Source organism: Theobroma cacao, chromosome 8, assembly GCF_000208745.1.
Source record: "Theobroma cacao cultivar B97-61/B2 chromosome 8, Criollo_cocoa_genome_V2, whole genome shotgun sequence".
NCBI classification, from domain to species: domain Eukaryota; kingdom Viridiplantae; phylum Streptophyta; class Magnoliopsida; order Malvales; family Malvaceae; genus Theobroma; species Theobroma cacao.
The window spans coordinates 15,371,098-15,393,465 of NC_030857.1; the positions used below are offsets into that span (position 1 = coordinate 15,371,098).

The window sequence follows — 22,368 nt, forward strand, 5'->3', positions numbered from 1 at the left end:
TTTTAAGTTTAAATATAAATAAATAAGAATATTGAATGTTGACTATATTATTTTTTTTTTCAGGTTTGATTAAAATATGAGTAAGTTGAAAACAATTGATAAATTTTTTAAAAGAAAAGAGGTAGATCGCTCAAATAATTCTCATACACTTTAGCCACCAAACCTTAATACCTCATCATCAAAGTTTTGAAGATATTAAAACACTTTCTGAATTATGCCAAAGATTAGCAGAAACAAAAAAGTCAAAGAATTACCACTTGATTGATGATTAATTCGTCTTATTTTGACTCTTTCGGTTTCTACAGCAACTACAGAGAAAGCCTTTTCAGCAATGAAAATTGTGAAAACAAGACTCCAGAACAAAATGAATGATGAGTTTCTTGCAGATAATTTAGTTTTTTATATTGAGAAAGATATTACCAGTCTTTTCAGTACATAGTCAATAATTGATGAATTTGAATCTAGAAAACATTGTCGAGCACAACTTTCTTATATAACTATCATAAGTTTTTTTTTAAATTTTTTTATTTACATGTTATATAAAATTATTGTCTATTATGAATTTTTTGATCGTTGATTAAATTCAACATATTAGTTTTAAAAATTTTTAGCTTTTATTTTTTTTCATCTTTAACCCCCCAACAAAAATTGGCTAGCTCCGCCCCTGCTTACAGGTTGCGGATGAGAATAATGGAGGGGAGCTGAAATGGGTGAAAACAGAGGTAGAGTTAGAGAAGCATGTGATAATCCCCAGGGTGGATGAAGAGATGGCCTCTCAAGGGGCAGCAGATAAATTTGTTGAAGATTACATCGCCAACATTAGCAAAACCAAGATCAACTTGTCCATTCCCATGTGGGATTGCCATATTCTCAACCTCAAAACCTCTGATGCTGAATCCGTACTCGTTCTTCGAGTCCATCACTCTCTGGGGGATGGCACATCTCTCATGTCACTGCTAATCTCTTGCTCTCGTAAACTATCTGACCCTCTCGCATTGCTAACTTTTCCAGCAATGAAGAAGAAACCAATGCCTACTACTACTACTACTTGGCTTTGTTTTTGGATCAGACTTTGGTCTTTTTTCCTGTTGATTTGGAACACATCGGTTGATCTGCTCGTGTGTGTCGCAACATTGTATTTCTACAAGGATACACCAACACCCCTCAAACCTTCTTCAAGGAGGGTTGCTTGTACTCCTGGGAGAATTGTGCGTCGAACTTTCACTTTGGATGATATCAAATTGGTGAAGAATGCAACTAACATGGTTAGAGATCAACCATTTTTCCTCTTTTCTTTTTTTCTATTTCTTTTTTGTTTTCTTCTTGCTAATATATGAAAACAACTTTTGATATAGGTGTAACTGAAGTTTTTGTTCTTAGTTGATTTGGCTAATTATGGTTTACCTAAAATGTTTTTCATTGGGCTATTTGTAGACCGTCAACGACGTCGTCCTAGGAATCACTCAAGCAGGCTTATCTCGATATCTCAATCGTAAATATGGTAAGTTTACGAGATAACATGAAATGGAACAAAAATCCTCTGCTCCCATTTGGTACTGAAAACTCTAACCTTGAAAGTGTAAACTAGAAACCCTAAATTCTAAACCATAATATGAAAAATTTAAAAAACATGTAATACAAAATTATAAAAGGGGCACCAAGTGATGATAGAGAATTTATATTCTATGAAATAATACTTTTTAGTTTTCAATAAAAAATTGCAGTTTGAGACCAATTATTTGCATAAAAATTTGAAGGGTGAGATCCATAAGTGTATATATATTTATATAGAGAGAGTTATAAGAAAAAATAAATTTGATTAATTGGAAACAAATATTGAATTTTACAATTATTATACAAAATGTAATATGAATTTGTCCGACTACTTTCAAATAGTATGTATGTAATATTTTTTCTATTTCATATATATTGTCACGGGTTGACTTTTATTTTTGGTTGTCTAATTTAAATGTATATATATTTATTTAAATTTAATTTGATAAAATATTTAAACTAATTTGGTTTAAAATTAAAAAAAATTCAAAACAAGACAATAGATATAAGACAAAGAAATTAAATAATAATAATAATAATAATAATTTTTTCCTTACGATAATGGTATTGTTGGACACTTTAATATTTTTTGTTAATAATTTTTCACAAATATTTTGAAAAAAAATATTAGGATATGAAAAATCTTCATGGATCCCTATAAAACATGTGCAACCGTCCAAAGAAACATACTAGTAGTTGATTGGTTTGAAAGCCCTATAACTTGGTATGTTAATGGCAGGTAAGACTAAGAGAAATGAAGCTGGTAGGGAATGGGAAGACAATCTTCCCAACAATATTCGTCTCAGAGCCACTCTCTTTATCAACTTGAGATCATCTCCTGGGATTTATGTGAGTAGTTTCCTTACAGTATCAAAGGGAAATCATGGCTTTTGAATATACTTTAATTATCTCATTCCCTTTGTGTAAAATGAATTTACAGGCCTTGGGTGAGATGCTGAAGAAGAATAGCAAGGCCGAATGGGGCAACAAGATTGGTTATGTTCTCTTCCCTTTTATGATCGCATTGAAAGATAATCCTTTAGATTACATTCGTGATGTCAAGGTGGCCATGGATAGAAAAAAAGCTTCTCTAGAAGCCAAGTTCAGATTGTTAATGGCCATGGTTTTCGTGAGGTTTTATCGTACCAGAGTATGAATCATGACCCACCAATGCTTTTTCCCATTTATGTATATATATTTGCCTCTGATTGCTAATTATCAATCCATGGACAGTTGGCTAAATTTCCCTTAACAACTATGTGGTTCTCGAACATGGCGGGACCTCAGGACGAGATCCCCATATTTGGCAATCAAGTTGCCTACATTGCTCCTTCTTTGTATGGCCAACCAGTGGTAATTAGTTCCCCTTTCTTAAAATGTCTATATGATTAATGGAAAAAACAGTCACTTGAATGATGAGTTTGGGTTGGCAATTGAACTTTGCAGGCACTGACAGTTCATGTGGTTAGCTATGCTAAGATGATAAGTATGGTGTTATCAATTGATGACAACATTATTCCTGACCCCTACCAGTTGTGTGATGACCTTGAAGAGTCCCTCAAACTCATCAAGAAATCTGCCATTTCCCAGTAATTAAGAATAATGAAGGGCCACTTTTAGCTAGTACTGGCCATAAGTTAGGATGTGATGCTATGTGCATGAACTGTAGCCAGTTGAGTTCATTTCAGTTCTAAGTATTAGGAACTTGAGTGGTAATGCTTTGTTTAATACTATGAAAATAAAGAGTGTGCAATTCTTATATTTGCCCTCTTCTTTAATTGTAGAATATATATATATATATATATATATATATATATATATATATATATATATATATATATATATATATGTTGTTTCTTGAATTGGCTTTTATTTTTCTTCTCAACCGATCAAAAGATTTCATTGATAAGAAAATGGTAATTACAAAGCAGAAGATGCAATGGCAGCCTAGACAAGGCAACATTCAAATGTTAGATTGGCATCTATTTATAGAATGGAAAAGACAGAAAACGACAAGGAAGATAAGACTTAAACTTGGGATTTAATGATTTCAAAACCTTTTCCTTACCATAGAGAAAAAGACTTATTGACCTTTCCCATTAAATTTGGAATCATAATACCCTTGACTTTTCTTGCGTAGTTGTAGCTACCTCAATCCAACCATGTTTGTCTTGAGATCTCTGTTCCACTTTTTCATCTGCAGTCATGTGTAAATTCAAAATTGAGTAAATTTGGGATATCTTGGTTAATTTACACATACCAAAAATCTCCCCAATATTGTTAATTCATTGTAGGTAAGATAACTTTTCAAAAATTTAAGACAAATCAATATTAATCCAATACAGTAGCACATCCTAGTACTAAGCAAGACCTCAATGCAACACTTGACAACAATAATGTAACCATTGATAGCAACAAGCAGCACCATTAGGACAAGAAGACATCTTAAGATATCAGTAGAACAAGAACATTATATATCAGTATATGTATGTATGTATCATTTGAACCAATTAAGATTGATTGAAAAATTTAAAATTTTTATGTTCAAAAATAAATGTTGATTTTTTTTATGTGTGAGCATCCATATTAAATTCAATAGGTTGTAGGATGGAGTTCCTCACTATATTTTTGTGTTTAGAATGTCTCATTTAATTAATATGAGACTTACTTTATAATTACATTAACAAATAAAGCCGGTGCTTGTTTTGATAGTATGTTAGATTTTTTTAGTAAAATACCCTCACCTATCTAACTTTTAGTCATAATTCAATGCAGGTCCATTAATTTTCAAAATAAACAATCCACCCCAAACACATGAACGATGTTAACAGACACGTGTGAAATGTTAAAATTACCCTTCTTTCTTTATACCTCCTTTTCACTATTTTTTTTAGGCTAGCCGATGGTCCTTCTGATTGGCCACCTTGCGCCCTTCACCCTTGTGCTCCCCAGAGGAGCTGGAGCGTGGATCTCGCACCCCCTCACCCTTGATGCTCCCTAGGGGAGAGTAGATCTCGCGCTTCCTTATAGTTTATAGTTTAAAAATAAAAAATTATAGTTTATATAGTGTGGTAATTTTTAAAATTAATTAAGAGTAAAATGATCTTTTCAATGTTGCCACATCATCAATCTAATGAAAATATTAAAGGTGGATTAACGGTTAGACTTATCTGTCCATGGGATAATATTCTTTTGGGATGGTTGTCTATTTTGAAAATTAATGAACTTGCATAGAATTATAATTAAAAGTTAGGGAGGTGAGGGTATTCTACCTAAATTTTTTGAAGGCGAACATCCACCTTAAAATCAATTTGTTATAAGTAGAGTGGCTCTTAGTATATTTATGTGCTTAAGATGTCCAAACTTAATTGATGTAGAATTTATTTTATCATCATTTTAATACATCAATATCATACTATTTGTCCTTATTTGGCTTTCACGAAAATTTAAAAAAATTTGATTTTAATATAATTAGTGTTACAATTTTAATCTTTTTTATAAAAGTGACGTTTTATGGTTTTACTTTTTTTTGAAAGGTATGCAATTTATTTGCGAATTGCCAAAGCAAATTACTTTGAACTTTATGATTACAATGGAAATAAAAATAAAAGGCAATAAAAGAAACCCCCCCAAAGCATAAATTTATGGTTAAATCGTAGCCCCATTTTTTTTGAGCAATAAGTTTTCCCAATGTATATGGGTTCTTACATACATGGCTGCTAGGGTGGTTGTTCTGCTTGCTCTTTGCTTGTGCCCTTTTATTTGTGTACAATTCCTTTTTCATTTAGTTGTTGCATTTGAGATGCAGTGAATATAGTGATCAATGTGATTGCAACAAAATAATACTGTATGTTCTTTTCTTGGAATATAAAAAATTGGTAGGGTACAATTTAACAAAATTGTTCTTTTGTTGACTTATATTTGCAGAAGGTGTCTTAGTTCATGACTCGTGCTGCTCGTCTCAACGAAGCATTTTCAGTTGTAAGACGTGTCCCCATCATACGGCCTTCACTACCCACTGCTGGGGTGAATCCATGGCCTGTGATGAGTTTGAGATAAAAGGTAATACTGAGAAAAAAAATCAAAAGACCAAGGAAACTGGTGTCCACAAGGTAAGCTATAATATTATGTTTGCTTTCGCTGTGTTGTTGTAAGGATGATTGTTTTCAGTTTACACTTTTCTTTATGTATGGGTTCTGAAATTTGTTCAGTTTGTAAATTTCAGACTCTAATTTGTTTCAGTACCCTTTACACATTAAGACCTTAAGCCAATATCATAAATGCAAAATCTTGCCTTATGCAGTTCACAAGCTTGGTTTAGTTGGATAGTCCACTCCGTCCCCCCTCTTCCTTTATATTATTTTCTCTTTTATATTGATGATGCCTATGTGCCTACGACTTGCAATGGTATGAAAGAAAGAATGTATAAAGTCAATGCTTTGCAGCTCTGAAAGAAAGGAACATGTAACTTGAATCTGAACTGACTCGAAATGAGATAAATTTTAATTTAAAGTAATTTGAAAGTAAGTGATTGATATGTCATTTAGTTTGACTTAAAGTAATTTGAAACTCGAAATGATCCGATATTTGTGGTGATTTGAATCTGAATTGATTTAACGTGAAATGATTCGCAAAATCTCACGACTCGAATTGAGTTGAAACCCAAAATGAAACAAACTCTAAAAGATCTAATCGTGTTTATATATCTAAAATATTTGATACATAAAATATTTAGTGCTTATTTTCAAGTAAAAAAATCCCCAAAAAGAAAAATATATATTTGAAAATAAGTCAAAGAAACATTTAAAGAGATTAAAAAAATTAAAAGCTTTATAATATATATATTATAAATAAAATTTTGTAACAATCACCAAGCTGTTGTAAAGATATTATATATATATATATATATATATTATTGGATTGAGATTGAATTTCGTGTTTATGAATCCTCATCTTTTACTCTACTGACACCAAACTTTCAAGATATTTCATCTAAAATCAATTAGCAATGTGTTAATTAAAATATTTTAAATTTATTATTAAAATTTAAATATGAGTTATTGTGGATGAAAAAGGGAAACAAGAAACACGTGCATGTTTGGATTTGTGGTGGCTATATCTATATATGGGAGAACAGTCAAAGGGTTTTATGGGAAAATCCTTTTCTCCATGGCAAGGAAAAGCAAGCTTTTAAGTTTCACTAAAGCATGCCCATGTGATGCTCTTCGTGTAATATAGACAAGATAATATTTATTAAAATATATTTATATTTCAATAATTATATGATATTCATTAAATATAAGTATTTATAAAACTATTTATCTAGCTGGCTATTCCTTTGAGTCATAAAAAAATATGTTGTCAATGTTTTGTCATCATTAATCACAAATAATTCTCATTCCTTAAGAAACATACTCGACCATTGAGCCAAAACTTACAATTCTATATTTACATAACTGAATGCTTTAGTTTGTTCTTTTCGATAAAAAAAAATTACTAAATCCAAGGGTGCTACACATTTTTTGCTAATATATTCAACAAAATCTAACTTTAGTTCCTCATCACACGTAAAAGCAAATTGTTTGTATAATTGATCAAAAAGGATATATGAAGAAACTAACATAAAATAGTATGTTGTAATTGTACTCAAGCACCGTAGACAGAGCTTATAGCAAAGAAAAACAAAAGTGATATAGGAAAATATGTCATAAACATATAACGTGTACATGAAAAACATATATAAGCAAGTATGAAATGTATACAGATGAAAGTTAGAAAATAATTTTTAAATAAAGTTAAGTTAAGGATTAAAAGCTTGATGAGTACATATCAAAACGTGCATGAGTGCACATAAAATAGTAGTTAGCAATTAAATTGTGTATACAAAAGGTAATAATCATAGCAAGAATCATATGAAATTCAATATAAAAGCTAAAATAACATAGGATAAAAATTATATTGAATAATTGCATCCACTTCATATGTTGGACCCATCTTTGTCTTGATCTAGCTAAGGAAGAAGAAAGTACATATTACTCTAATATAATGAAAATGTAAGGTAAAAAAGAGTGGGAATCTAGAGGCTAAAAACAAAGGAAAAAAATGGAAAGGTTGAGAAACCAAAGAGAAGGAAGGTTCTCAATATTGAAAAGAAAAGATAAAAAAAGCCTCCAAAAATGAGGCCAAACTCGACTACGTCTCATAACAACTCTCGTTCAACTTCATGTGTCAACTAATCTTGGATAATATTTTTTAGGGTTGGTTCAAAATAATTTGATATTAATAAATTGAATATTTTATTTTTAAAATATATAAAAATTTTAAAATATTTAAATAACAAAAAACTTAAATAGACTCGAATGAAGGAACTGAGTCTTAGTTTTTAGGTGTCAATTGAGTTCGACTTGATTAGTCCCGGTCATCTTCGTCCTCTAATTACAACTTAGTTCAATGAATTTATTTTATATTAATTAACGATTACTTATGAGATGTTGACAAGAGAAACAAAAAGAATTGCAAAACTTGATTTCAGCCACAAATGTGAGTATGGTGGTTGCTAGTCCGTTTCTTTGTTTCCTCTCTTGTTGAGGCATGCTTCATGTTTCTAATGAGATAGTCCAATATCATCAGGTGAATTCACCCATTTAGCCGCCCTTTCTCTCATTGTCAAGCAATCCCATTTAGGATTGCCATATTCTCAACCTCAAAACCTTTGATGTTGAACCCAAACTTGTTCTTCGAGTTCGTCACTCCCTAGGTGAGGGCACATCTCTCATGTCACTGCTAATCTCTTGCTCTCGTAAACTATCTGACCCTCTCACATTGCCAACTTTTCCAGCAATGAAGAAGAAACTAATGACTATTACTATTTAGCTTTGCTTACACATTGTCGTGGGCAACATAAGCATAGCTTACAAAGGCACCTCTAAGCACAAAATGAAGAATTATGATAGACCAACTTGTTTTCTTTTCTCAATTGCCCTCGCTAGCTCTTTGTTCATTCATTAAATATATGGCAGATGAATGATTTGATACGAAAAAGCTTTAATAGCTGTTGTACATGGACTGATGGACTTAATCAGTTAAGCATGTGTAGTCGTCTGTACTCTTCATGTTTGTATTAACATGGGGCAACAAGATTGGCTATGTTCTCTTCCCTTTCACAATCGCATTGAAAGATAATCTTTTAGATTACATTCGTGATGTCAAGGCGGCCATGGATAGAAAAAAAACTTCTCTGGAAACCAAGTTCATATTGTCAATGGCCACGGTTTTCATGAGGTTTTATCGTACTAGAGTACAAATCATGACCCATCAATGCGTTTTCCCATTTACATATATAAATATATTTCCCTGTGCTTACTAATTATTAATCCATGGACAGTTGGCTAAATTTCCTTCAACAACTATTTGGTTCTCGAACGTGGCGGGACCTCAGGACGAAATCACCATATTTGGCAATCAAGTTGCCTACATTGCTTCTTCTGTGTATGGCCAACCAAGGGTAACTAGTTCCCCTTTCTTAAAATGTCTATATGATTAATGGCAAAAAGGGTCACTTGATTGATGAGTTTGGGTTGGCAATTGAACTTTGCAGGCACTGACAATTCATGTGGTTAGCTATGCCAAGAAGATAAGTATGGTGTTATAAGTTGATGACAACATTATTCTTGATCCCTACCATTTGTGTGATGACCTTGAAGAATCCCTCAAACTCATCAAGAAATCTATCATTTCTTAGTAATTAAAAAAAATGAAGGGCCACTTTTAGCTAGTACTGACCATAAGTTAGGATGTGATGCTATATGTTCATGAACTGTACCCAGTTGAGTTCGTTTTAGTTCTAAGCATTAAGAACTTGAGTGGTAATGCTTTGTTTAATACTATGAAAATAAAGTGTTCTCCCATTAAATTTGGAATCACATTACCCTTGACTTTTCTCTCGTGGTAGTTGTAGCCATCACAATCCAACCATGTTTGTCTTGAGTTCTCTGTTTCACTTTTTCATCTGCAATCATTCATATATTCAAAATTGAGTAAATGTGAGATATCTTGGTTAATTTGCACGTACCAAAATCTCTCCAATATTATTAATTCATTGTAGGTAAGATATCTTTTCAAAAATTTAAGACAAATCAATCTCAATCCAATACAGTAGCACATCCTAGTACTAAGCAAGACCTCAAAGCAACACGTGACAACAATAGTGTAACCATTGATAACAGCAAGCAACACCATTAGGACAAGAAGACATCTTAAGATATCAGCAGGACAACAACACTATATATCAGTATATATTTGTATGTATGTATCATTTGAACCAGTTAAGATTGATTGAAAAATTTAAAATTTTTATGCTAAAAAATATATGTTGATTTTTGTGTGTGTGAGCTAGCATCCATATTAAATTCAATTGGTTATAGGATGGACTTTCTCACTATATTTTGTGTTTACAATGTCTCATTTAATTAATATGGGACTGCTTTATAATTACATTAACAAATAAAGTCGGTGCTTGTTTTGATATTATGTTAAATTTTTTAGTAAAATACCCACACCCTTTAACTCTTCGTTATAATTCGACGCGGATTCATTAATTTTCAAAATAGACAGTCCACCCCAATTGCATGAACGACATTAACAGATAAGTGTAAAATGTCAAAATTACCTTTATTTCTTTATACCTCTTTTTCACTATTTCTTTTTTTTTTTTAGGCCAGCCAATGGTCCTCCTGGCTGGCCACCCTGTGCCCCCCACCCCTGTGCTCCCCAGAGGAGCCGGAGCTAATGCTCCTTTATAGTTTATAGTTTAAAAATAAAAAGTTATAATTTATATAGTGTGGTAAATTTTAAAATTAATGAAGAGTAAAATTATCCTTTCAATGTTGCCACATCATCAATCTAATGAAAATATTAACGGTGAACTATCGGTTAGACTTATGTATCCAGCGGGTAATATTCTTTTGGGGCGACTGTCCATTTTGAAAATTAATGGACCCGTATGGAATTATGATTAAAAGTTAACGGGGTGAGGGTATTTTATCCTAAATTTTTTTAAGGTGAACATCCACCTTAAAATCAATTTGTTATAGGTAGGGTGGCTTTTAGTATATTTATGTGCTTAAGATGCCTAAACTTAATCGATGTAGAATTTATTTTATCATCATTTTAATACATCAATCTCAATTTATTTGTCCGTATTTGGCTTTCACGAAAATTTAAAAAAATTGATTTTAATATATTTAGTATTACAATTTTAATTTTTTAATAAACGTGACATTTTATGGTTTTGTTTTAAAAGGTATGCAATTTATTTGCTAATTGCCAAAGCATATTACTTTGGACATTATGATTACAATGGAAATAAAAATAAAAATAAAAGGCAATAAAAGAAACCCTCATAGAGCATAAATCCAAACTTAGGGATATTCGGATTCCTATAGGGAAAATCTGAAACTAACTTAGTCATGTCTATTAAACCACCAAACTTTCGTAAATCCATATGCCCAAATTCACATGGCGTATCCAAAGAGTACATTCCACACCATCCGTGATAATAGTTATCCGAACTATAAATTTCATGTAAGGCTAGCTATCCAGCTGTGATAATTTGTCCAACTCCAAGACACTTACATATTAACGTTGTCCTGGTTTAGCACAAATTCTTTTCATATCACCTTAAATTAGATGTTGAATAAATCAATATCCAACTTAAAACTTGCTAGATCCATAGTCAATTGGTATTTTTTACGCACTTGGAATCATTGACATGACTTTTTTATTATGGTTAAATTGGTTAAATGGAAAAGTTTTCAGACCAAGATGCCATTTTAGTCTACCATGTTAAAAAAAGCTCATCAATTATCACGACCGTAAAAAAATAATACCAACTATTCATGAGCTTAATTACCATTGAGATCACGTGTCTTAAGTTACATCATTTCATCCGCGAAAAGGCTTAGTGCCAGCTAGGTAAGGGTCTCAATTTTCACTCTTGTCTTCAAGGAAGTCGAGAACTTAAGGGAGAAGGAAGGAAAGATCAACCAACGATACCACAAGGTTTGGAATAAAAAGTCGACTTGCAAGGTTTTTCTTCTTTGGCCGATTGCTCTCCTCTCTTCTCTCTTTTCTCTTCTTTTCTTATTTTTAAGGTGAAGGTTGATACAACTGGTGTCATATGACACCACTGAAGTGCCAAAAATCCTTATTAGTTATATTACTTATGCTAGTATTTTATGTAGTTAATGGACCCACTAATTTTTTTAATTATTATTATTATTATTATTAATTTATAGCATCATTAAAAAAATTTCTTGGATCCACCCTGCTTGCCCCTCAACTGTCTTACATAAATGTCATGGGCAGCATAAGCATAGACTAAAGAGGCACACTAGGTGTAGCACAAAATTAACAATCATGACCGACTTGTTTTCTTTTCTCAATTGCCCTTGTTAGCTCATTATTCATCCACTAAATATATATATATATGACAGATGAATGATTTGGTACTTCATTGAAAAGGAAAAATCCAATTTGATAACGTTGTACATGTACTTATGGACATCAGTGCAGCCATCACTCTCCGTGTTTGTATGAACATGACAGGTTAACAAGCCTTACTTAATGGGATAATTAATTCTAATCACTACTTGCCATCCAAATAACAAAATTCTAAATAATACATTAAATTCAATTGGTTGTAGGGTCAAGTGTCCCTCACCATAATTCTGTGGTTAGAATGTTCTATTTAACTAATGTGGGACATTAGTTATAATTTATACTTTATTATAATTTTAACGAATAGGCTGCAGTGCCTATTTCGATATTTCGTTATTTTTTTTAAATATATGAACATTCAAACTAAACCAATTTGTTATAGGGAGAGTGGCTTAATGGATATTTACATGGTTAAGATGCCTAAACTTAAATGATGTGGAATTTAGTATCACCACTTTAATACATCAATCTCATTTTATCTGTTCTTATTTGGATTTCACAAAAATTTGAAAAAAAATTGATTTTAATGTTTTTAGTATTACAATTTTAAATTTTATTAATAAATGTGATGTTTTATGATATTTAATGCCGAAAAGTATAAAAAAATTTTAAAATACAGAAAAAGCAAAGGTATTAAGTATTGAAAAAAGAGAACATAGTTTCTTCACATCCAAAAATAAAATATATATATATAAATATAAGAAAAGAGATTTATAGAGTATAAAGAAAAATGTGTGCATAAAATAATGTGTGGAAAATATAATGCAAAAACACGTAGAAAGTATTTGATAATATTTTTGCATATTTTTAATAAATTATATTAAAATATTAATTTATAAACCATATGATCATTTTTAAAATGAAGGAAATAATTAAAAAAGTAAAGAAAATTTTATACTAATTGAAATAAGAATAAAATTTATCATAATAAGAAAATAAAATCAAATGAAAAAAATTAAACTAAATAAGAAAGATAAAATGAATGTGGACAATATAATATAATTTAATGAACCTGAATCCAACTTATATATGAAAGCAAAGGTGATTTATAGTTTACTTAACCATTTTATTTCTCTAGTGTGCAGGTGAGAATAATTAATGATGTACAATGGTTAATAAGATGGCCACGTATAAAGCTAATAAAGATTTTTTTATATATTAAAATACTTAAATAAATTTTTAACTTTCTTTTTGTTTAAATAAATTATATTGATAAAATTTGTATTTTAATTATTTATTTTTATATAAATAAAAAGATTTTACGTGTATCAAGTGATCTAAAAATTTGTCAAACAGTGATAAATCTAAAATTTTACATATATAATTACTAAAGGATAATCATATAAGTTTATGAATCGGATCAATAATTTAATTTCAAACAAAAAATAAAATTGACGAGTGATGATCGTCACTCTCAATCACCATCACCTTGATCCGTCCTTACTCACAATCAACTGATATTTTCCACGCACGCGTGTCGAGTGACATAATCATAATCATAATTTGGAAAGAAGTCGACTTGCAAGGCTTTCCTTGTTAGGTTTCTCTCTTCTCTCTTCTTTGCTTGTCTCTCAAGTGTCTTACACATTATCATGGGCAACATAAGCATAGCTTACAGAGGCACCCCTAAGCACAAAATGAAGAATTATGACAGACCAACTTGTTTTCTTTTCTCAATTGCCAGTGCTAGCTCTTTGTTCATTCATTAAATGTGACAGATGAATGATTTGATACTTCATTAGAGAAAAAGCTTTAACAACGTAGTACATGGAATGATGGACTTTATCAATTAAGCACGTGCAGTTGTCACTCTCCATGTTTGCATGAACATTAAAGGTGACAAAGCTTTTTTCAAGGGGACAGCATTGTCCCTCACCTAAATTTTAATCACTAGTCACCATGTGCATGACAAAAATGTAAAGAATGCATTACTGCTTGTCTCGGTTCGTTTCTGAAAATGATAATACAAAAAAAAAAAATACCCTTCAAAAGGTAGTGTTGCAGTTGGACACGGCAAAGGAAACAGACTTTAATTCCTCCTTAGTGCCACTGCGTATACAAACTGTCAGCTCTTTTACAAGCAGTCAGACTTAATTGTATTGATTTTAGGCCGATTATGTTGTAGTGGGTTTTCCCTCTTAGGCCGATTGCTCTCCTCTCTTTTCTCTGCTTTTCTTACTTTTAATGGTGAATCCAGGTTGATACAAGTGGTGTGATATGATACCACTTAAGTGTCAAAAATCCTTACTAATTAGTAACGTGGTCACCAACACAAAAACATAATAGATAACCCAAGCTTCTATTTACAGCTTCTGTTTGGCATTAGTTTGTGGGTGAAATGGTGAAGAAAACTTCACTTATGTATTCAGCATTTTCCACAAGGATCGCCAAAAATAGCTCATAAACTTTACATCATTATCTGAAACAAAGGTTTTTGGCAAATTAACCATGAAGTCAAACAACTTCTGTGAAGAAAAGCTTAGAAACATGCAAGGAATCAGATGTCTTGGAACAAGGAATAAAGTAAGCCATCTTAGAATAGCGATCTATCACCACAAAGATTGAATCATGAACTCTTTAAGTTTTAGGTAATCCAAGAACAAAATACATACTTAGATCCTGCAAGGTTCAATTGGTATTGGCAATGGCATTTATAAATAAGTATTCCATCTTCTACTGATATTTGACAAATTCGACATTGAGCAACATTTAAAGTAGAAAAATCCATATATTTAAAACTTTTTATAAATAAAGTTAAATATGTAATGCTTATTTTCAAGTAGAAAAATCCCCAAGAAGAAAAATATATGCTAGAAAATAACTCAAAGAAACATTTAAAGATATTAAAAAATTAAAGGCTTTATTGGATTGAGATTAAATCATGTGTTTATGAATCCTCATCTTCCACTCTAGTGACACCAAACCTCCAAGATACTTCATCTAAAATCAATTAGCAACGTGTTAATTAGAATATTTCGAATTTATTATTAAAATTTAAATATGAATTATTGTGGATGAAGAAGGGGAACAAGAAAGACGTGCATGCTTGGATTTGTGGTGGCTATATCCATATATGGGAGAAAAAGTCAAATTTGTGATTTCCAAATTTCATGGGAAAGTCCTTTTCTCCGTGGCAAGGACAAGCAAGTTTTTAAGGTTCCCTGGAGCATGCCCAAGTGATACATCATGCCTAGTACAATAAATTTATTTTATATCAATAAATGGTTACTCCTAGAGTTATGAAGACGAGCGAAAGAATTGCAAAACTTGATTTCAGCCACAAATGTGGATGCGGCCACGGCAGATACATCATGCACCACCTTATTCATATGGGTTTGACTTGATTCGTCCCGGTCATGCCTAGTACAATAAATTTATTTTATATCAATAATTGGTTACACCTTGAGTTATGAAGACGAGTGAAAGAATTGCAAAACTTGATCTCAGCCACAAATGTGAGTATGGTGACTGCCACTCCATTTCTTTCGTTTCTCTCTCTCTCTCTCTCTCGTTGAGGCATGCTTCACATTTCTAATGAGATAATCGATTATCAAGTGAATTCACCTATCTAGCCACCCTTCCTTTCATTGTCAATCATTCTTTTATAGGCTATAATTAAGCCTATAAATAGATATCGATCCAAAGCAAAGTAACAACATAGAGAGAATGAAGTTTAGTTTTCCATTCTCAATTAGCTTAAAAAGTTGAAGAAAATATGGATATTATAGATCTTAGATCAGGAAGCCATCTTGGTCTTAAGCAAATCAAAGTAACAAGAGAAATGGAGGAGGGACGGAGTGTGAGTGGTAAGGAAAAAGAGCCCTTGAGTCCCATGGCTCGTATGTTTCATGAGCCTGATTCTAACGTATATATCATTACCATTGTGGGGTTTAAGAACCCCATCGAACCAAAGAGTTTCAAAGCAAACTTGGTGCATACTTTGCTTAAGCATCCTCGTTTCTCCAGCGTGCAGGTGAGAGAATAAATGATACATTACATGTCATGCCCATGATTTTTCCAATGTTAACTTATTCTAACATGAGCAATACTTACAGGTTGCAGATGAGAATAATGGAGGGGAGCTGAAATGGGTTCAAACAGAGGTAGAGTTAGAGAAGCATGTGATAGTCCCCAAGGTGGATGAGGAGATGGCCTCCCAAGGAGCAGCAGATAAATTTATTGAAGATTACATCTCCAACATGAGCAAAACCAAGATCAGCATGTCCATTCCCATGTGGGATTGCCATATTCTCAACCTTAAAACCTCTGATGCTGAATCCGTACTCGTTCTTTGAGTCCATCACTCCCTAGGGGATGGCACATCTCTCATGTCACTGCTAATCTCTTGCTCTCGTAAACTATTTGACCCTCTCGCATTGCCAACTTTTCCAGCAATGAAGAAGAAACCGAAATAGCTACTACTACCTGGCTTTGCTTTTGGATCAAACTTTGGTCCTTCTTCCTGTTGATTTGGAACACATTGGTTGATATGCTCATGTGTGTCGCAACATTGTATTTCTACAAGGATACACCAACACCCCTCAAACCTCCTTCAAGAAGTGTTTCTTGTACTCCTAAGAGAATTGTGCGTCGAACTTTCTCTTTGGATGATGTCAAATTAGTGAAGAATGCAACTAACACGGTTAGTGATCAACTATTTTTTTTTTCTCTTTTTTTTTTCTCACTAATATATGAAAACAACATTTGATATAAATGTAATTGAAGTGTTTGTTCTTAGTTAATTTGGCTAATTAGGGTTTACCTGAAATGTTTTGCCATTGGACCATTTGTAGACCGTCAACGATGTCATCCTAGCAATCACTCAAGCAGGCTTATCTCGATATCTCAACCGTAAATATGGTAAGTTTGCGAGATAACATGAAATGGAATAAAAATCCTCTACTCCCATTTGTACTGAAAACTCTAACCTTGAAAGCTTAAACAGGAAACCCTAAATTCTAAACTATAATATGAAAAATTTTAAAAACATGTGATGCAAAATTATAAAAGGAGCACCAATTGATGACAGAGAATTTCTATTCCATGAAATAAAACTCTTTTGTTTTGAACAAAAAATTACAGTTTGAGACCAATTATTTGCATAAAAATTTGAAGAGTGAGATCCATAAGTGCATTTATATTTATATTGATATATATATATATTGTTATAAGAAAAGATAAATTAGATTAATTGGAAACAAATATTGAATTTCACAATTATTATACAAAATGGAATATGGTTTTGTCCGACTACTTACAAATAGTATCTATGAATATTTCTTCCGTTTCATATTTATTGTCACGTGTTGACTTTTTTTTTGTTATGAAATTTAAATGTATATATATTTATTTAAAATTAATTTGATAAAATATTTAAACTAATTTGGTTTAAAATTAAAAAAAATTCAAAACAAGACAATAAATATTAAACAAAGAGATTAAATAATAATAATAATTTTTCCTTAAGATAATGATATTGCCGAACACTTTGATATTTTTTTATTAATAATTTTTCACAAATAATTAAAAAAAAAAATTAGCATATGAAAAATTTTCATGGATCCTTGTGCAAACTTCCAAAGAAACATACTAGTAGCTAGTTGGTTTGAAAGCCCTATAACATGGTATATTAATGGCAGGTAAAGCTAATAGACATGAAGCTGGTAAAGAATGGGAAGACAATCTTCCCAACAATATTCGTCTAAGAGCCACTCTCTTTATCAACTTGAGATCATCTCCTGGGATTTATGTGAGTAGTTTCCTTGCAGGATCAAAGGGAAATCATGGCTTTTGCATATAATTTAATTATGTCATTCCCTCTATGTAAAATGAATTTACAAGCATTGGGTGAGATGCTGAAGAAGAATAGCAAGGCCGAGTGGGGCAACAAGATTGGCTATGTTCTCTTCCCTTTCACGATAGCATTGAAAGATAATCCTTTAGAGTACATTCGTGATGTCAAGGAGGCCATGGATAGAAAAAAAGCTTCTTTGGAAGCCAAGTTCAGACATTTAATGGCCACGGTTTTTGTGAGGTTTTATCGTACTAGAGTACGAATCATGACCCGCCAATGCTTTTTCCCATTTACATATAAATGTTTGCGTCTGATTGCTAATTATAAATACATGGACAGTTGGCTAAATTTCCCTCAACAACTATGTGGTTCTCGAACGTGGCGGGACCTCAGGACGAGATCACCATTTTTGGCAATCAAGTCACCTACATTGCTCCTTCTTTGTATGGCCAACTAGTGGTATAATTTCCCCTTTCTTGAAAGACCTATGTTTCTAATGTGTTGATGAGCTTGGGTTGACAATTGAACTTTGCAGGCACTCACAATTCACGTGGTTAGCTATGCCAAGAAGATGAGTATGGTGTTATCAGTTGATGACAACATTATTCCTGACCCCTACCAGTTGTGTGATGACCTTGAAGAATCCCTCAAACTCATCAAGAAATCTGTCATTTCCCAGTAATTAAGAATAATGAAGGGCCACTTTTAGCTAGTACTGGCCATAAGTTAGGATGTGATGTTATGTGCATGAACTGTAGCCAGTTCAGTTCGTTTTAGTTCTAAGTATTAAGAACTTGAGGGGTAATGCTTTGTTTAATACCATGAAAATAAAGAGTGTGCAATTCTTATATTTGCCCTCTTATTCAATTGTAGAATATATATATATATATTTGCCCTCTTCTAATAGTTGTTAGATTAGATATATTTTCAAAAATTTAAAACGGTATTAATACGTAGACAAATCAATCATCCAATAACGTAGCACATCCTCGTACTAAGCAAGACCTCAATGCAACACTTGACAACAATAATGTAACCATTGATAGCAGCAAGCAACACCTTTACGATAAGAAGACATCTTGAGATATCAGCAGGACAACAATACTATATATCAGTATATGTATGTATGTATGTATGTATCATTTGAACCAATTAAGATTGATTGAAAAATTTAAAATGTTTATGTTCAAAAATAAATGTTGATTTTTTTTTTGTGTGAGCATCCATATTAAATTCAGTAGGTTATAGGATGGAGTTCCTCACTATATTTTTGTGTTTAGAATGTCTCATTTAATTAATATGAGACTTACCTTATAATTACATTAAAAAACAAAGCTAGTGCTTATTTTGATATCATGTTAAATTTTGAGTGAAATACCCTCATCTCTCTAACTTTTAGTCATAATTTGACATGGGTCCATTAATTTTTACAATAAGTAGTCCACCCCAAACGCATAAATGACATTAACGGACAAGTGTTAAATATCAAAATTACCCTTTTTTCTTTATACCTTCTTTTCACTATTTTTTTTTCAAGCTAGCCGACAGTCCTCCTCGCCAACCACCCTGTGCCCCTCACCCCCGTGCTCCCCAAAGGAGCCAGAGCGCGGATCTTGAAACCCCCAGCCCCGTGTTCCCAGGGAAGATGTGCCCCCCTACTCTCGATGCTCCCCATGGGAATGTAGATCTCGCGCTCCCCAAGGGAGTCGGATCGGAGCTCCCTTATAGTATATAGTTTAAAATAAAAAATTATAGTTTATATAGTGTGATAATTTTTAAAATTAATAAAGAGTAAAATTATCTTTTCAATATTGCCACGTCATCAATCTAATGAAAATATTAACGGTGGACTAACGGCTAGACTTATGTGTTTAGCGGATAATATTCTTTTGGGGTTGCTGTCTATTTTGAAAATTAATGGACCTGTATGAAATTATGACTAAGAGTTAAGAGGGTGAGGGTATTTTACCTTAAATTTTTTGAAGGTGAACATCCACCTTAAAATAAATTTGTTATAGGTAAAGTGGCTCTTAGTATAATTATGTGCTTAAAATGCCTAAACTTAATTGATGTAGAATTTATTTTATCATTATTTTAATACATCAATCTCATATTTTTTGTCCTTATTTGGCTTTCACGAAAATTTAAAAAAATTTAGTTTTAATATATTTAGTATTGCAATTTTAATTTTTTTTTTATAAAAGTGACGTTTTATGCTTTTATTTTTTATTTTTTTGAGAGGTATGCAATTTATTTGTTAATTGCCAAAGCAAATTACTTTGGACTTTTTGATTACAATGGAAATAAAAATAAAGATAAAAGGCAGTACAAGAAACCCCCCTAGAGCATAAATTCGAACTTAGAGATATCCGGATTTCCATAAGGAAAATATGAAACTAACTTAGTCATTTATATTAAACCACCAGACTTTCATAAATCCATATGCCCAAATTCACATGACGTATCCAAGGACTACATTCCCAGCCACATTCCGCACCATCCATGATGATAGGAATAGCTATCGAACTCTAAATTCCACATAAGGCTAGCTATTCAGTTGCGATAATTTGTCCAATTTCAAGACACTCACATATTAACGTTGCTTTGTTTTAGCACAAATTCTTTACATATCACCTTAAATCAGATGTTGAATAAATCAATATCCAACTTAAGACCTGTTAGATCCATAGTTAATTGGTATTTTTTATGCACATGGAATCACTTACATGATTTTTCTATTATGATTAAATTGGTTAAGTGGAAAAACTTTTAGACCAAGATGCTGTTTTAGTCGATCACATTAAAAAAATCTCGTCAATTATCATGATTGTAAAAAAAAAACCGACTGTCCATAAGCTTAATTACCATTGAGATCACGTGTCTTAAGTTACATCATTTCATTTGCAAAAAAACTTAGTGCTAGCTAGGTAAGGGTCTCAATTTTCACTATTGTCTTCTAGGAAGTCGAGAACTCAAGGGCGGAGGAAGGGAAGATCAACCGGCGACACCACAAGGTTTCGAAGAAGAAGTCGACTGGCAAGGTTTTCCTTCTTAGGCCAATTGCTCTCTTCTCTTTTTTCTCTTCTTTTCTTTTTTTTAAGGGTGAATCCAGGTTGATACAAGTGGTGTCATATGACAGATGAATGATTTGATACTTCATCGAGAAGGAAAAATCCAATTTGATAACGTTGTGCATGTACTTATGGACATCAGTGTAGCCATCACTGTCCATGTTCGTACGAACATGACAGGTTAACAAGCTTTACTTAATGGGATAATTAATTATTGTCCCTCAACTAAATTCTAATCACTACTAGCCATGCAAATGACAAAAGTCTAAATAATACATTAAATGACAGGTTAGCAAGCTTTACTTATGGCCGAATGCTCTCCTCTCTTCTCTCTTTTCTCTTCTTTTCTTATTTTTAAGGTGAAGGTTAATACAACTGGTGTCATATGACACCACTTAAGTGCCAAAAATCCTTATTAGTTATATTACTTATGCTAGTATTTTATGTAATTAATGGACCCACTAATTTTTTTAATTATTATTATTATTATTAATATATAGCATCATTGAAAAAAATTCTTGGATCCACCCTGCTTGCCTCTCAACTGTCTTACATAAATGTCACGGGTAGCATAAGCATAGACTAAAGAGGCACACTAGGTGTAGCACAAAATTAACAATCATGACCGACTTTTTTTCTTTTCTCAATTGCCCTTGTTAGCTCGTTATTCATCCACTAAATATATATATATATGATAGATGAATGATTTGATACTTCATTGAGAAGGAAAAATCCAATTTGATAACGGTGTACATGTACTTATGGACATCAGTGCAGCCATCACTCTCCATGTTTGTTTGAACATGACAAGTTAACAAGCCTTAATTAATGGGATAATTAATTATTATCCCTCACCTAAATTCTAATCACTACTCACCATGCAAATGACAAAATTCTAAATAATACATTAAATTCAATTGGTTGTAGGGTCAAGTGTTTCTCACCATATTTCTGTGGTTAGAATGTTCTATTTAACTAATGTGGGACATTAGTTATAATTTATACTTTATTATAATTTTAACATATAGGCCGTAGTGCCTATTTTGATATTTCATTAATTTTTTTTGAAGACATATGAACATTCAAACTAAAACCAATTTGTTGTAGGTAGAGTAGCTCATAGTATATTTACATGCTTAAGGTGCCTAAAATTAAATGATGTGGAATTTAGTATCACCACTTTAATACATCAATCTCATTTTATTTGTTTTTATTTGGATTTCACAAAAATTTGAAAAAAAATTGATTTTAATGTTTTTAGTATTACAATTTTAAATTTTATTAATAAATGTGATGTTTTATAATATTTAATGCCGAAAAGTATAAAAAAATTTTAAAATACAGAAAAAGCAAAGGTATTAAGTATTGAAAAAAGAGAATTAGTTTCCTTACATCCAAAAATAATATATATATATATATATATATATATATATATATATATATATATATATA

At 31.8% G+C, this 22,368-nt stretch overlaps 1 protein-coding gene and 1 pseudogene across 1 annotated transcript in view; both read left to right on the forward strand.

The window, feature by feature from the left end:
- LOC18592907 (O-acyltransferase WSD1) overlaps positions 1-3,235 on the forward strand; it is a 4,200-nt gene extending 965 nt beyond the window's left edge. Inside the window, exons 2-7 of the mRNA XM_018125528.1 lie at positions 657-1,265; positions 1,435-1,501; positions 2,294-2,403; positions 2,495-2,704; positions 2,788-2,907; positions 3,001-3,235. Of these exons, the coding sequence (XP_017981017.1) occupies positions 657-1,265; positions 1,435-1,501; positions 2,294-2,403; positions 2,495-2,704; positions 2,788-2,907; positions 3,001-3,147 (1,263 nt within the window). The 3' untranslated portion in view covers positions 3,148-3,235. The remainder of the gene's footprint in view (positions 1-656; positions 1,266-1,434; positions 1,502-2,293; positions 2,404-2,494; positions 2,705-2,787; positions 2,908-3,000) is intronic.
- LOC108663039 lies at positions 15,767-18,679 on the forward strand (annotated as a pseudogene).